This window comes from Passer domesticus, chromosome Z, assembly GCF_036417665.1.
Source record: "Passer domesticus isolate bPasDom1 chromosome Z, bPasDom1.hap1, whole genome shotgun sequence".
In the NCBI taxonomy this organism is placed as follows: domain Eukaryota; kingdom Metazoa; phylum Chordata; class Aves; order Passeriformes; family Passeridae; genus Passer; species Passer domesticus.
Window position 1 is genome coordinate 19,190,544 of NC_087512.1, and position 14,654 is coordinate 19,205,197.

Here is a 14,654-nt window from a genome sequence, read left to right on the forward strand (position 1 = left end):
ATAATCTAGGTCTGTCTTCATGTCTTACCCTTTTTCTTCATAACGTTTGGCAGCACAACTGCTTCCGTGTGTAGTGCTGCATTTAAGTGAGATAGTACACACACACAATTCTGTCTGTAGTGGCTCTGCAGTTACCCTGTACTGAGTCTGGTATGTCACTGCAGTGTATTCCCATTTTTTTGTGCTACACAGAGGTATAGTCTGGAGTAACAGATGCCTGCTGGGGTTCTGCACTGTGCTTAGCCTGTGGTGCTCATGGGCTTCACTAGTGGTTGGAAAGTAGTGCCACGTACTGCCAGTCTGCCTGCTTGGTAGAATTGCCCCATAGTGAAGGACATGAAATCCATGACTAACATAACTGTGGTGGCAGCCGTCCCAAATTTAGCACAAATGGTGTGAGAATGAGCAAGCATTTTGTTCTGCCTGTGTCCTTCACCTACCCTGGTAAATAGAGGGGAAAAAAACCCCCAGGTGTTAAAATAAATTAATTTTTACTTCAAGAATTTACAGAACTTTATTAAAATGTGACAAACTGTGTTTGTTAAAGCCAAAATGTACTCCATGACACTATTTCAGCTAGTTTGTTTATCTGGATCTCCTTGGTGTGTGTATTATGAATAAGCTTTGCAAATGAAACTTAAATGTTAGTAAATTTGCTTGTCCCAGTAATAGCAAATGGTTGCAGATAAGGTGAAAATTTTAATGTTAAGATGAAGTTTGAGGAAGAACTTTGCTAAATCTGGAAGCAGGCTAAGCTGAAAGTTCATGAATAGTAGGGTGTTCTCTGCTTTTTTGTTATGTTAAATTCTATTTGTATTATTGCAGGAAAACCCCAGAATTTTACTTACATTTTAGTTGTAATGGGTGTTCTTTGTGATTAAAAAGTTAGTTTCTTAAATTGTATATTTACTGCAAACAGCATAGGAGAGAGAAAAATGTTGCTGGAGAGACATCACATAGTGGTTAGCACTGAAAATAGGGAAAAATGGGTAAGCTTTTACAGTGTAAAAAGCTTTATGTATTTTTTACAGTGTATTAGCTTTGTGTAGTGCGTCACCCTGCATGTTAAACTCTTCAGTTACAATTATTGGGGTCTGGTTTAGAAGTGTAATAGAAATCGACAGGTTCAAATATTTGTCTTAAGTCTTAAAGCTATTTAAGAATATTGTTCCTTTGATCTTCAGCACCATGTGTCTGTCCACCTTCAATATACTGTGATTGATATCCTGTGATTCTGGTGATGTTTTGGATTAACACATCTGCTTTCTTGCTGAAATTTTCTCCTTCACATGTTCATAACCACTTTTTAAATACATCTTATGTCTTCATTTTGTGAGGCAAAGTAAGCCAGATAGATTTTTCATATCCCTGATCACTGAAATAGTTTGTTATTGCATCAAGTAAAATCTTGAGTCCTTGTGTTATTGTTCTTAAGTGTGATTCACTTGTTCTATGTGAATTTAAAAAGAAAAATGTAGTAGTGTGAGAAAAATTGACTATAGTCTTTAATGTTTGATTTCTTCATTTAATTTGGTATGCACAAGATAAACCAATGGTACTTGTTTTAGCTTAATTTTTGTTGCTTTTGCAGGTTTGTGTGTTGATCCTAGGTGTTGTTTCTTAGCCTTTTCCCAGAAGTCTTGACTCCTGATTCATGCAGTAGCTTTCTGATTCCCTTCTCGTAGCATGTTACTTATTTTTGTAAAATTTGACTATACATCAATTTTTCCCAGATGCTATGCAGATAGCACAAATTCGTTCAGAATATAGGGTTTTCTACTGGTGAAAGATAGTTTCTGTCACAAAAGAACCTTGTCGACTCAAATCACAGAAAAAAGCCCAGCCCAACCTTTTCTGTATGTTGGTTGAGTGCATTTGCTGGAGTGTTCTTATTTCAGCTGCAAATGTGGCTCAAAGTAGATGACTGGGTAATATTTATGACAAATCTCTTCACAGTATATAATCTGGGACCAGCTGTTCATTATTCCTTGGCAGCCACTACCTTTTTATTGAGGCTCATACTTCACAAAACTTCAGAAGTAAATTTTATTTAATTGAATATTGGATTAATTACTCCATGTTACTTAAAGCAAAATTCTTTACAGACTTCTTTCAGATCCTCCCCCCTCAAGATGTAAAACTTAAGAACAGGATTTATTTCTTTGCACTAACTATTCTATTATCCACAGCACAGCAACACATTACTTTTATCTAAATTTATGGGCTATGCAAGACTTTTGTTACTGAGGTCACTACACATTACTTGAATTGGTCACAAGAGGCTATTGCTGAGATGAGACAAGAGTTTGATGAGCCTGACTAAAGACTTTTTAAATGTATTTGAGTGTTAATAGTATGAGGATAGCAATATTTCAGTATCTTTTTGTTACCTTTCTAGAATTGTGCAGCTCTGCTTCAGTTGCCGAGAGTCTGAGCCAAGTTAGCTTTTGCCACAGTTCAGTTGAAGAATGGCAGATCTGTGCTAATAGGGAATGGTGGCTTAAACATTCATGATAAATTTTGGGCCTGCTCTTTTGTTACCAGGAGAGTTTCTGAAAGCCCTGGAATTGTGTTTGTCTCTGTGGTGTTCACCTCACTAAGTTTACTTCTGATAGCTGTGTTAATGCTCGGAGTGCATCAGTTGCTTTATTAGTGTTACTGAACAGTGTTTGTGTGGTGTGTATGCAGGAGAAGACTTGCTAGTAGTAGATACATAGTTTCATGTCAGTGTAATAAAACCAATTTTATGCTACTGACATTCATTCTATTCAAATCTTTCAATGTTGTTTTTATTTAATTTAAAAGTAGTATGTAGTATGTGTCTGAATAAAGGCTGCAAATGCTTTTGTGGACACAGAATGCAGATGTGTCTCTGACTCTTTGGGATAGCTTATGTAGGGGACCTGAATAGCAGCGAAAGAAGGTAGAAAGAACCTTTTTAGTGCTAGAATGTGTTGCAGTATAATTTGCTAGTTGTTGGTCCAGCTTAAGTTGAAAACAAGCAAGAAACACACTAGTGTTGGCAGCCAAGCTGATCACAAAGGGTTTAAGCTTAGTAAAGCCTGCCTGTGGCAGTAGAGGTGCCTTGCTGACATCCCATTCTTATGTTTGTGATCTGTTTTCAGTTTATCACAAATACCTTCCTGAGAATGAAGAATATCCTAGAGCTATCAAATATGTGTCAGATCATTTGAACAGAGATCATGCTTTTAATAATTTTTTTTATATATAGGGCAAACTTGTTTGCAACATCAGAGAGCTAGCATCTGTAAGAATGTTTATGAAACCTGGTAAAACATGGAACCAGTAACTTTAAGCTGGGTAGGCTCTGTCCTCTAATACAGTTTCAAAATATCTTTTCCTGACCTGCCCTTTGTTTCCCTGTTTAATTAGGACTGGGATGTTTGTGCCTATTCAAAGTTAGAGAGGTTTAATAATGAAAGAACTCTCTGTTCCCATGTCTAATTGCTAGACCAGGCATACGTACAATTAGGTGAAAGAAAATGTTTTCTTGACTTTGGTGTGGAGTATCCACAGGAGTTGTTTTTCATGTTAATGCTTAACTGCAAACCTCTGAGTTTGGTCCTGTAGTGTTCTAGAAATACGTCTGTGCTTTTTTTCTTGCTGTTTCTATGTTAAAACTATTTGGAAGAATTAGCCCTAAAAGTTTGTCTTTTATAGGTTTATTGAAACTTACATATATATTCTGTTGCTGACTTGGCTCTGAGTATTTTGTAGTTTTGGCCCAAGTCTCTGTCTTTACCATTTAAGTTTATTTCTTTCTAAGAAAAGGACTGACTCATCTGACAGAGCAGCACTATCAAAAAATTTTTCAGAGCCTTTTTAGCTGAGAACATGAGGAAGACTTCAATCTGCTTCTAGAAAAGTTTTTGCATGAAGAAATAGGCAGCCCGTGTCAGTGAGCTGTGGGAAAAGGTCTTTTTGCGAAATACCTTTTCCAGTCCTTGGATAGTTGGTGATCACCCAGTCTTTTGTGCAAAGGATAAAAGGTAAGTATGTTAGTGAATTAATAACAAACTCTTCTCGTAGCAGTTGCATAAACAAGGTAAGGAAGCTTGACTAGTTTTCTAAAAACAGTAATATAAATCTATTAAGTTACATTGTTAGTGGATTTTCTGTCCTGTAATTAATAGCTGATGCACCAATAACTTGGTAATACTTTGTAGAATCTTTACTTAGTATAAACCTAATCTAACTCATTGTTTTTCAGACTGTAAATGCCTCAGTCTGAAGACTTTGTTGTTGTTGTGTCAATCTTTCAGTACTGAAAATCTGTCTTGATAATTTCTGAAGATGTCATGGTTCTTCTGCTTGAAGATGAGAACTGTGTCCAAGTGAAGGGGAATAAACTTTTTTCTTGCTGGAATCTGCTCTGATTTGTTGTTTCTTAATCTAACATCTCTTGGTTTGTGTGTAAAAATATACCCTTTTGTATACTGTTGCTGAATGGGATATATCAGTAAAAATGAACATGGTTCATTTTAGAAGGAGAAGCCATTTCTGTGATGGTTCATTGACACCAGAATTTTGTTCATTTATATTTTACTAGTTTGATATAACTGGAAATACTTAGAAAATTTCTCTGGATTTTTTGTTGAAGTTGGTGTATGAGTGAGTTGAACGACTTCAGCAGAGTAATTTGAAGTTAGTTATTTGGGTGAGACATCCCTTTAACCTTGTCTCTATTTAACTGTAGTAATTTTAAATCCTACCTTACAGTTTAACTATGGTATTGGATGTACCCACAAACTTAGATATGAGCACATGCCATTAAAAACAAACAGCAGCTCAACTAAGTACAGTTTTACACTAAGTTAAATCTAACAAATCTGTTAGACTTCCTTTTAGGAGCTAGAACAGTCTTGTCTGTTGCTGGAAATCTGCAGTAGCCTGCAATATTCTGATTCAGGCCAGAGAACAACCATAATTATGAGTTACCAAGTTCAGATTCCACATCTCTTACTAATACATTACAGCAGCTGTAGATTAAAGTGAATTACATCTGTGCTCAATAACAGATTTGCACTCTGCTGTGCAGAAATGTGGAATTCACGTTTATTTGGGCTTCCCTATAGAATGTGTGTGGGTGTTTTTTATGTTTTCATGAGCTGGATTTATAAGTATGATTGTATATCATACTTAAAAAAATTTTCGAGTCCTTGAGCATTTTGCCATAACTAGCTGCAGAGCATGATCTGGTTGCCCTAGTAGAATTCAGGAAGTGTTTAATCCATTTCTTTCCTGTCTGTACTACAGTTCAGCTTCAGGTAATATAGTTCACATTACCATGTGTTCTTTTGCTTCTTGAGAAATATTTTCTTATCTGTGAGAAGAGTGTTGGGTAGAAAAAGTATTTGTGGATTTTAGTCATAAACCATTACATTCTTTGGCCCATTTTCAAACTAGAGAATTTTACTAGATTTTACTGGACACTCTGGACATGTAGACTCTGTTTCCATTGAAGCTAGACACATTGTGAGGTTTGTGATGAGCCCAAGTATGTAGGTTTTTCATAAGGAACTTTCATATGGCTGCTGAGACTAACTGTTAGGGATTAATTAAAAATATCAGCTTCTAGGAAGCTAATAAAATAGCTTGCCAACTCCCTTCTAGATAGTACCAGAATGTTTTTCAGCAAGCTAGTTTTGCCATAGTGTTCTCGATCAGACCTTACACAAGATGCTTCATCCCATTTATAGGAGGAAATAAAGAAATATTACATTCATATTTTCATAATTCCTGTGATATATTTGATTTATGTGACACTTTAGTAATAAAAACACAGATGTGATGCTGTAAATTATATGATGATAGTTAGATTCTAATTTAGATCGGTGAGGAAAATAATATGGGAAAACAGAAGTGAAATACTGAGCAAGAGACGAGAAGTGTAATCCCCTTGTAACGTAAGCATCTGAAAGGACTGATTCATTTTCTTCTGATTACAGGGACTTGCCATGAGGTGCTAAGCCTTTTTTCATTGATTCGGAGAGACTGGACCTAAATGGCGCAGCATGACTTTGCTCCAGCCTGGCTTAATTTTCCTACTCCACCATCATCAACAAAGGTATGTTTTGTATTATTGTTTTGAAAAGGCACTTTCATTATTAGGGAAGTCTAAATGTCATAACCTCAATCACAGTAAAAATGTGAATCTCTTCATGAATACTTTGATGACAGATGACTCCAGTAGAGTTTTTTGCTTGAGCAGCTTAGTTCGTGGAGAGAAGCACATATCTGGCCTTGGCTGTGGTTGGTTTAAAATTGCCTTCTTCAGGTGTTTAAAATGAATTACTGTGTTCCATGCTAGAAGTACCAAGACAGAGCATGTACTTGATGTTCTTGCTTCTGATTTTTAATTGTGTCCTGTAAATTTTAAAGGAGTATTCTGTCATCCAAGTGATTAAAACTATGCTTTTTTTAGACTTTCTGAAATGGCTCTGCAGTTGATGGTGGAATGCTTGTTGCTACTGGTGGAGTGTGGTACTTTGATACTGTTAGACATCTTCACTCTGGTTGTTTCATTTAGACTGCTGTTACTTTATGTAATGGCACAGCTTGGAAATAATAATCTCGTTTAATTGTTAGAATTATTAAATATTCCTGGAAATCTTGAGTATGTCTATAGGAGAAATGTTTTTTCTGCTCTTTCTTAATTTGTGCAAATGCAGAAGCAGAGTCAGCAGTGGGTATTAAAACTCCTGTTATCTGCTTCTCTATTTGTAGACCTATCTTCATTATAATACTTTGAATTCAATATTTATATCTGCTTCTGTGAGAATTGCTTTGCTTTTCTGTAACATATAGACTTTGCGGAGTCTATAATCTCCATGGGAAATGCTTAGCCTTGAGAAATTTATGGCAATAGGCTTGTGGTATTGTTAAATGCACAGATAGATGGCAGTGTTAATTGTGTTCCTAATGCTTTGATTCTGTATGTCTACACAACTATAAACACATTTTTTTTTAGTCAGGTCATTGAATGTCCTTATTTATATCACTCTGTTTATGTCTCTTCTACCCTGACCTAGCTAGATTCTTTGTTTAGTATAGTCTGTTTCTGGGAATGTAAAGCCTATCTGTTACATAGTATACATAGCATTTGAAAATTCAAATTAAGAAGCAGTCTCTTTGTTTTCATTCTCTATGATTTCTGATGCATTCAGCTCTTTTGATCTGATTTTTTTCAATGTAATATGTTTTAAATTGGAAAAGTATTTGGAGCTTAGTTGATATGGTGTCACAATTGCAAAACAATCTTCACTACGTATTTAGAGAGTCTGCTGCAAGAGCTTTACCTGTATGCTTTATATGCCAATATAGCAGGATAAAACAAAGTTCCAGAAGTACTCTAGCACCATTAGAATATATTTGAGGTATGGGTTGTATTTGTCACCTCATTTCTGAATTGTGTGACATTTTGTTGCAAATGTATTTTTCCTGTTCTCTTCCATGATTATTTGCCTTATGGAGTTTACTTAGATTTTCTTCTCTTTCAAAAACTCCATGTTGTATATATTACTCTGTTGTAATATTTGTGTCCCATTGTTGGAATGCACCTTATTTCCCTGTGTTACCTGCTCCCTCAATGTTGAGCATTTTGTGATACACAGCACATTTGGATTTTATGTGCTTGAGAAGTCTGTTTATAGTTCTTAGGTTACAGAATAAGACTTGTGATTCTTCCACAAGACAGGTCGCAGGTGTTGTGGCTCCCTGTATCCTCTATTTCGTAAAACAGACTTATTTTCTGCTGCATATCAAAAAAGCAGAAGAGAACAGCAGGTAAGAAGGATGGAGGTGAAGAGGAAGGGGTGAGGAAGGCAAGGTGTCTCATGTTTCATGGAGAATGGAGCTAGGGTGAGGTTGTGGTATCAACAACATTTAGACATTTTAAACATTGAAGAAGTAGAAACTGAGCTCTGCTACATCAGTTTTTATATTTCTGAAGTGTAATCATTTTCAGGGATTACAGCTACAGAACCTGGTTTTCCCTGAGCCCTTGGTAGCTGAATGGAGCTGGGGTGAGGTTGTGGTATCAACAACATTGAGACATTTTAAACATTGAAGAAATAGAAACTGAGGTCTGCTAGATCAGTTTTTATATTCCTGAAGTGTAATCACTTTCAGGGATTACATCTACAGGACCCCTGAGCCCTTGGTAGCTGAGATGTTTTTCCTTACATAGCTCAAGGCTGGCATTGTAGAAACCTGCTACCAGGAAACTGTGATTGTGAATGAGCTGTTTAGTGTGACATTCAGATTGTAGCTTGATTGAAATCCATCTCATCTATTGCTGCTGATTTCCATTTAACAGCAAGCTTTTCTCATCCTTCTGTCAACTACGCAGCAAAATGCACCTAAATAGGTGTGTATCTGTCACTCAGTGGGTTTTGTTCAGGTCTGGAGCTAATGTGTTTGTGTCAGTGCAGTATTGCAGATAGACAGGTGGAATGGGAAGGTGTTGTGAATAGTGAAACTATTTTGGGACGTGGACAGAACTTTTAAGAAAGTATTGCTGTGAAAAGGGTATGGGAACATTGCAGATGGATAAAGTCAATTTTACAAGTTCACTTTTACTTCTTGTTAAGCAGTTAGACTTCCTATATTTCTTAAAATTTATATTATTTCTATCCCTTTTTCTTTATTGACTGAACCGAGTCAGATAATTTCTCAACTTACAGAAGTTGCCCATAAATTTCCTTTTGATTACAAAGCTTACTGGTATATCTGCCTCAGGAGGCTTCATAGGCAGGTATCTCCATCATGTGGGGAAAATGCAAACTGCATGATCTTTGCATACTGTTCAGAAGCATCAGATTCATTATAGCATGTACAACTCGAGCACAATAAATAAAATGCTGTCATTGTTGTTGTACGTAAATGAACACATGAAGTGTCTTCTAAAATTTCTCCTGAGATTGGCAGATCTAGCGCTTTCTGAAATTTTTGGCAGCTCGGTTGAAATCTGTTTAAGAATTTTCTTTCACTTAAATATCTAGATTAATTTGGTAATTTTTGAACTACTTTTGTTTTAACAATTTTTTGCAGTCTTTGGTTTTGCTCTCTCCAAGGAGAGTTTATCAAGTAATTAATGTCCCAGGTCTCAGATTGAGAGGGTAGACCCTGTACATTTGACTTCTAAAAATTGACAATCTAAAAATACCTGCTTTGATTTTTAAATATCTATTTATTTGAGTTTAAATTTAAGCAGTGAATATTGAACAGCACCTTGAGCTCTACAGGGGCATTTTCCATGGAACTTTGGGGATCTTTTTTTGTGTGTGCGATTTCCTCTGTGGGTTAGGCAGGAAGAAGGAAGTAATTTTAAGGGTACACCCAGAGAGAAGTTATAAGGAAGACATGGGTTGCGTAAGAAAAGATGTTTTTTGGTTTAATCCCTTTAGGTATGAATTCTAGTCAGGATGTGGTTTGATTTCTTGGTGCTATTCTCAATATAAGATTTTAGTTTACTGCTTCCTACTGATATATTACAGATTTATTTCTTTAAAATTTCTCTAATGTGTGTTTATAAACTGAAAATATGATATCTTTGTGAATCTGGACACTTCTGAGTCTAGATTTTATTAGTATTTCATAACTACTTGTATTTGCCTTTTTAAGTTGTAATGAAAAGATTAATGAATTAGGCTTTTTTTGGGTATAGCTGCCTGGGGTGGAAGGGATTTCTTGCTTTCTATAGAATGCCTGTTTGTAGTCTCTGAAAATCCAGATTAAGATCCCAGACTTCTTCTCAGCCTTCCAAATTGTGATAGTTTGTCCTTTACTTATATTTTAAATAAATTTTTCTTCTGCAACACATGTCACTTGTGCTCTGTTTTGCTGCCAAAACAAAGTAGACTCTTCCTACCTTGTGTCACAGGCATATGACTTAAGGGCTGTTTCAGTGTCCTGGAGCAGAAGATGTCCTTGTTAGCCTGAGAGATGGTGACACAGCTCTGCATGTGAGGATTGCAGCATTGTCTGTCCTTCAAAGTTCTTTTAAGAATGAATTATACATACTGTCAACAATGTGCATGTTACAGTTTTGATGATTAAGTTATTAATCAGATCTCAGGTCTACCACTTATGCTCCTTTGCAGTCATCACTGAATTTTGAGAAACATTCTGAAAATTTTTCGTGGACAGAGAATCGTTATGAAGCAAATCGCAGAAGACACAATTCTTCAGAAGGGTTTGATCCTAGCACTGGAAGGCCAAATGGAGGTATAATTTATGGAACACTGTGAATACGTTTGTGTCATTCCTTTGTAGCACTAGCTAGAAAGGAAGTCCGATGATAGCTCATGTGTTCTAAATTATTTTTCTGCAGTGAAAGAATGGTAACAGAAAGACACATCTGTGAGAGGATGTGAGCACTAAGGGTTGGTTGAAGTAATGTGATTCCAGGGGTATTTCTCTCTTGAGTAGAATAAGAGTGTTGAGTTAATACTCTAGCCAAGAGCTAGAGTATTAATGTAAATGAGTAGCCAGAAAAAGGGTTTGACTTGTTGTAGCATTGGCTGGCTATTTTCTCTCTGGCATGTTTTGTGAGATCCTTTCCCTGCTGTTTATGTGAATGAAAACTTGTTTCCTATGCTGCCATATCCCAGTGTATAGAGTTCGTGATTTAACTTTTTAAACAATTCTGCAGAGTAAAATATTTTTAAATGGTTTGTAATTACATTTCTTTAAAATTTAAAAATCCAAGGGCATTTTGGGCGAAAAGAGAGGAATGGTTGGCGTTCACAAGGCAGAAGTGGTCCAGAAAATATAAACCAGCGTGGAGGGTACCATGGTGGAGGCTCCCGAAGTCGTAGCAGCACCTTCCATTGTGGAAAAGGCCAGGGACTGCGTGAAAACAGTGTACTTGATAATGAAACCCGCAAAAAGGAAGACAAAGAAGTACCCAACCAGTTTGAGGCTGAGGATTTTGTAAGTAAATTGTAATTACAATTAAAAAGGTTTCATTTTGTCTGCATTTTTTCCATTGCAAGTCACTTCATGAGATTTCACCAGTTTCAGATTATCATGTAAGGAATTTTCTGTAGGTAAGGGAGTGTTAGTAGTATGTCCAATAACTTGTTTCTCATTTTATATCCAGATTTTCCACTAAAAGTTTATTATTATTGCTTGTGTATTAAGTGAAGCTACAGTTGGATTCCCATCTGCTGTGGTATGTGTAGGTATTAAATTCAACACAGTTACCTTATTAGAATATGAAATAGTAAATAATTTTCATGCCTATGGCCTTCTGACCTCTCATGCTTTAACCTACACCTAGGATGTAAGGGGAAGGGTAATCTCACTCTTTGAAGAAACATACATTGCTGTTTTTTTGCTTCCTCTTCTGCTGTCATGTAATGGCATTGACTGTTGTTTGAGATATTTTGTTGGAGAAGAGGAACAAGTGAGCATTGTCCTGCTCGGTTCATAGGGGAGGTGTTTAGGCTGTCAGCTGAGGTCATGCTGCTGGTGTTACTGTGATTCTTTAGTTCTTTCATCCTACAATTCAAGGGTTACTTTTTAAATAATGACAAAACTTTCTTTCAGCCATCTTTAAATCCTGAATATGAGAGGGAACCAAATCAGAATAAATCTCTAGCTGCAGGTGTGTGGGGTGAGTATTTTTGATGTTTTTAAATGCAAAAACATAACAGAGATCTGAAGTTGTTTTATTTGAAACATGACCCTCTTTTTAGAACTATAAAGGTATAGATTGAGAAGATTTCAATATTATTACAACGTAGGTACCTTTTTGTTAAAGGATAACACTTCCATATGAGTATCAGTCAGCTAGTCTCTAGATGCTGCCACAACTAATACTCTTTCCCAGAACAATTATACATCTTTTTTGTAAAAATGTCAAGAAATCTTCACCTTTATTTTCAAGAGGAAGTGCAATGAGGGTTGGTCCCGTAAATTAGTGGTATTGATTGCTAGCTGAAGGCTTTATAAAATGTGTTGGAAGAATTTGGAGAGAAACCTGGGAGAGCTGGAAGAAAGAGTAGGTTAGCTTGCAGAGATTTAAGGTCTGTTTCTGGAAGCAAGCGTCTTATGCTGTTGGTTGTGTTTGTGTATAATTTGTATGAATATGTATAAATAGAATCCTGAGCGTAGACATTGAGCAGACCTGTAGTTGGGATTGTTTTCTCATCCTCACCTGATTATGTTTGGCTAAGACTTCACAGTTTTAATGGGCTTTACATAGTAAATTGTTTACCCCTAAGAAGGTGGTAGCTTTAGATGGCAGGGGTTTTAAAGTAAATATACTCAAATTAAGAATATTTCTCTTTATTAAAAAAAAATAATAAAACATGCAAACTTTTGCTTTTCTACTTAAACTACTGCTAATACTGAGATTTTAAAGGTATTTCAATTTGCTGATTCTTTTTGTCATATTTAGCCAGTATTTTTTACACACTAAAGTAATATTAGATATAGGCCAACCCCTCAATATAAATATCTAGTTGCTGTAAAACTTTGCAGCATCATAAATAATTGGACAGCTTTCTGGTTTTATGTTAATCTCTCTTTCAATAAAAGAGTCTTGTTTGTAATTGAAAAACTGAAATTAAGGCTGTTATTATTCCCTTCAGAAGGAAAAAATACTCAGGACAGAGGAGTGTTACAATCCCTTCTTATATCTGTTAAAAATGTAAGCATCTCTTAGATTCCATTGTACTTTGTGTATATGTGATGGGAGCCTGTAAATATTATGAAAAATCTTGTCATGAGTTTTAATGAGAATGAAGCTTACAGTTATGATAACTATTTTGCAGCATCTACCTGCTAAACAAGCATAAGTCTTGTATTCCTTTAAGATAGGGTTTGCTGTTTTTTGTTTTAAACAGAGGCTGTAGTGACTGTGAAGTAAAATTGCTTTCAGGGAGAGGAGATAATCCTTGGAAAGGCTCTTAATGTACAAAATATATATTTTTATATACATAATAAATATATTATATATATATATATATATAATATATATAAAGCATATACAAAATATATATCTTTTTACTTTTTGAAAATTTTAGAACTGTTTTTAATGGATGTTCCTTGACACTGCTAAATGGCAATTTCTCTAGTTTGATGGCTGACTGTGTGTCTCCTAATTTGTTCTCCAATGAACATGGAAATTTTGTCCTGTTATACCCATCTGAAGCATGGAGCTAGAGAAACTGTCATTGCCATGGTCTAATGTGTAGTGCACATCCTGTCTCATGTTTATAGAACCTCAGTGCAGAGCTCTAAACTGAGCTGTTAACAAATCTATAATTAATTATCCTTTAGGAAACCTTAAGTTGAATATGAAAGCCATAAACCCCTTTGAAGTTTGAGTAACTATCAACTACTAACAGTATTTTGATTGTAGAATCACTATGCAGCAGTCTCTAGAAGTGAGTAGCAGGCTTCCTTGAAGAATGTATTTTCTTTCAAAAAGTGCAATTCCTGCATTGCCAAGTGAAACATTTTTAAAATTGCGATTGTAGAAAATGGAACAGAACCTGTGTTTTTCCAGGTTTGCACAGTATGTTATTTGTGGAACTAATAGTGATTTAAGTTCCTGATTTATGCCTGTTTGCTCTGGATCATATGGCTGCCAGTACCTTATGAACTAAAAACTAGTGAGTTGTGTACACAGGTACACACACACATACAAACATCTATATACATACACTCTTCTCTTTTTCTTCCAGAGTACCCTTTAAATCCTAAATCTAGATCTCAGAGAATGCTGGTTATTAAAAAAGGCAGTACAAAAGAGCTGCGGATATCTGGATTCCCAGTAGTGGGAAGTGTTCACTCACAACCAGTAAGGAATGGAACTAGCACGAGTGTTTATAAAGGATTAGTCCCCAAACCTGTCACTCCACCTGCAAAGGTGAGTATTGGATACCAGTGTTACGAAAAACATGCCTAGAAAAATCATGCTGTGATTCTGAATGTGTTTATTTCATCCCTGAGAAAACTGTGCCTAGATTATAATGCATTCAACACTTGCAAAATGCAACACACCCCAAAAATGAATAGAAACAACCTTTTTGCATTTTTCTTTTTAAATTATAATTTAGTCACTCTTTGCTTCTCATCTACTGCTTTTGAGAAGAGCAGCAGCTGTACAAATGAGAGTAAAAATGGTGTTTTAAACTTACAGAATAGCAGTCCCTTTTGTATGTATGATTTCAACAGAACAAAATTAGGTATGTTGTGGAGAGGTATAGTCAGCATAATAATACCATCAGAATTTATCCCAGTTAGACATGACATTATAACTTAGGAGTGTCGTTCTAGTCCCTTTCCAAATGCAACTTCCCAAATGCATAATCACAGACTATTCTGAGTTGGAAGGGACCCACAAGAATCACCAAGTCCAGCTCTTAAGTGAATGGTCCATATGGACTTAAAAGCCGCGACTGGCATTATTACCAGGCTCTAACCTGGGCTGAGGTATTCTCAGGCTTCATCTCTGTTTTTGTTTCAGGAATTTTTCTGTGCTCTTGAGAACATATGATAGATTAGTTCTTAACTCTGTAACATTTTGAATCTAAAATAATGCTGTTGGAAGTCCCATATTTCATTTCCACTACCTCAAATATGAGGATCTTAATTGTTTTGAAATTTCAGTTTTTATA

The 14,654-nt window shown here is 35.8% G+C and overlaps 1 protein-coding gene across 5 annotated transcripts in view; it reads left to right on the forward strand.

Moving 5' to 3' along the window:
* The window catches only part of GPBP1 (GC-rich promoter binding protein 1), a 40,820-nt gene that overhangs the window by 10,799 nt on the left and 15,367 nt on the right, over nt 1-14,654 (forward strand). For 2 of the 5 annotated variants that reach the window (XR_010354247.1, XR_010354248.1), the window contains exons 4-8: nt 5,970-6,088; nt 10,100-10,248; nt 10,733-10,956; nt 11,575-11,641; nt 13,719-13,903. Coding sequence is in view for 3 of the 5 variants with exons in the window: in XM_064405656.1 (XP_064261726.1) it covers nt 6,036-6,088; nt 10,100-10,248; nt 10,733-10,956; nt 11,575-11,641; nt 13,719-13,903 (678 nt within the window). In the remaining 2 variants the exon portion in view is untranslated. Of the gene's footprint in view, nt 1-3,836; nt 4,011-5,969; nt 6,089-10,099; nt 10,249-10,732; nt 10,957-11,574; nt 11,642-13,718; nt 13,904-14,654 lie in introns of all 5 variants that reach the window. The other 3 variants (XM_064405656.1, XM_064405658.1, XM_064405657.1) reach the window with 3 other exon arrangements.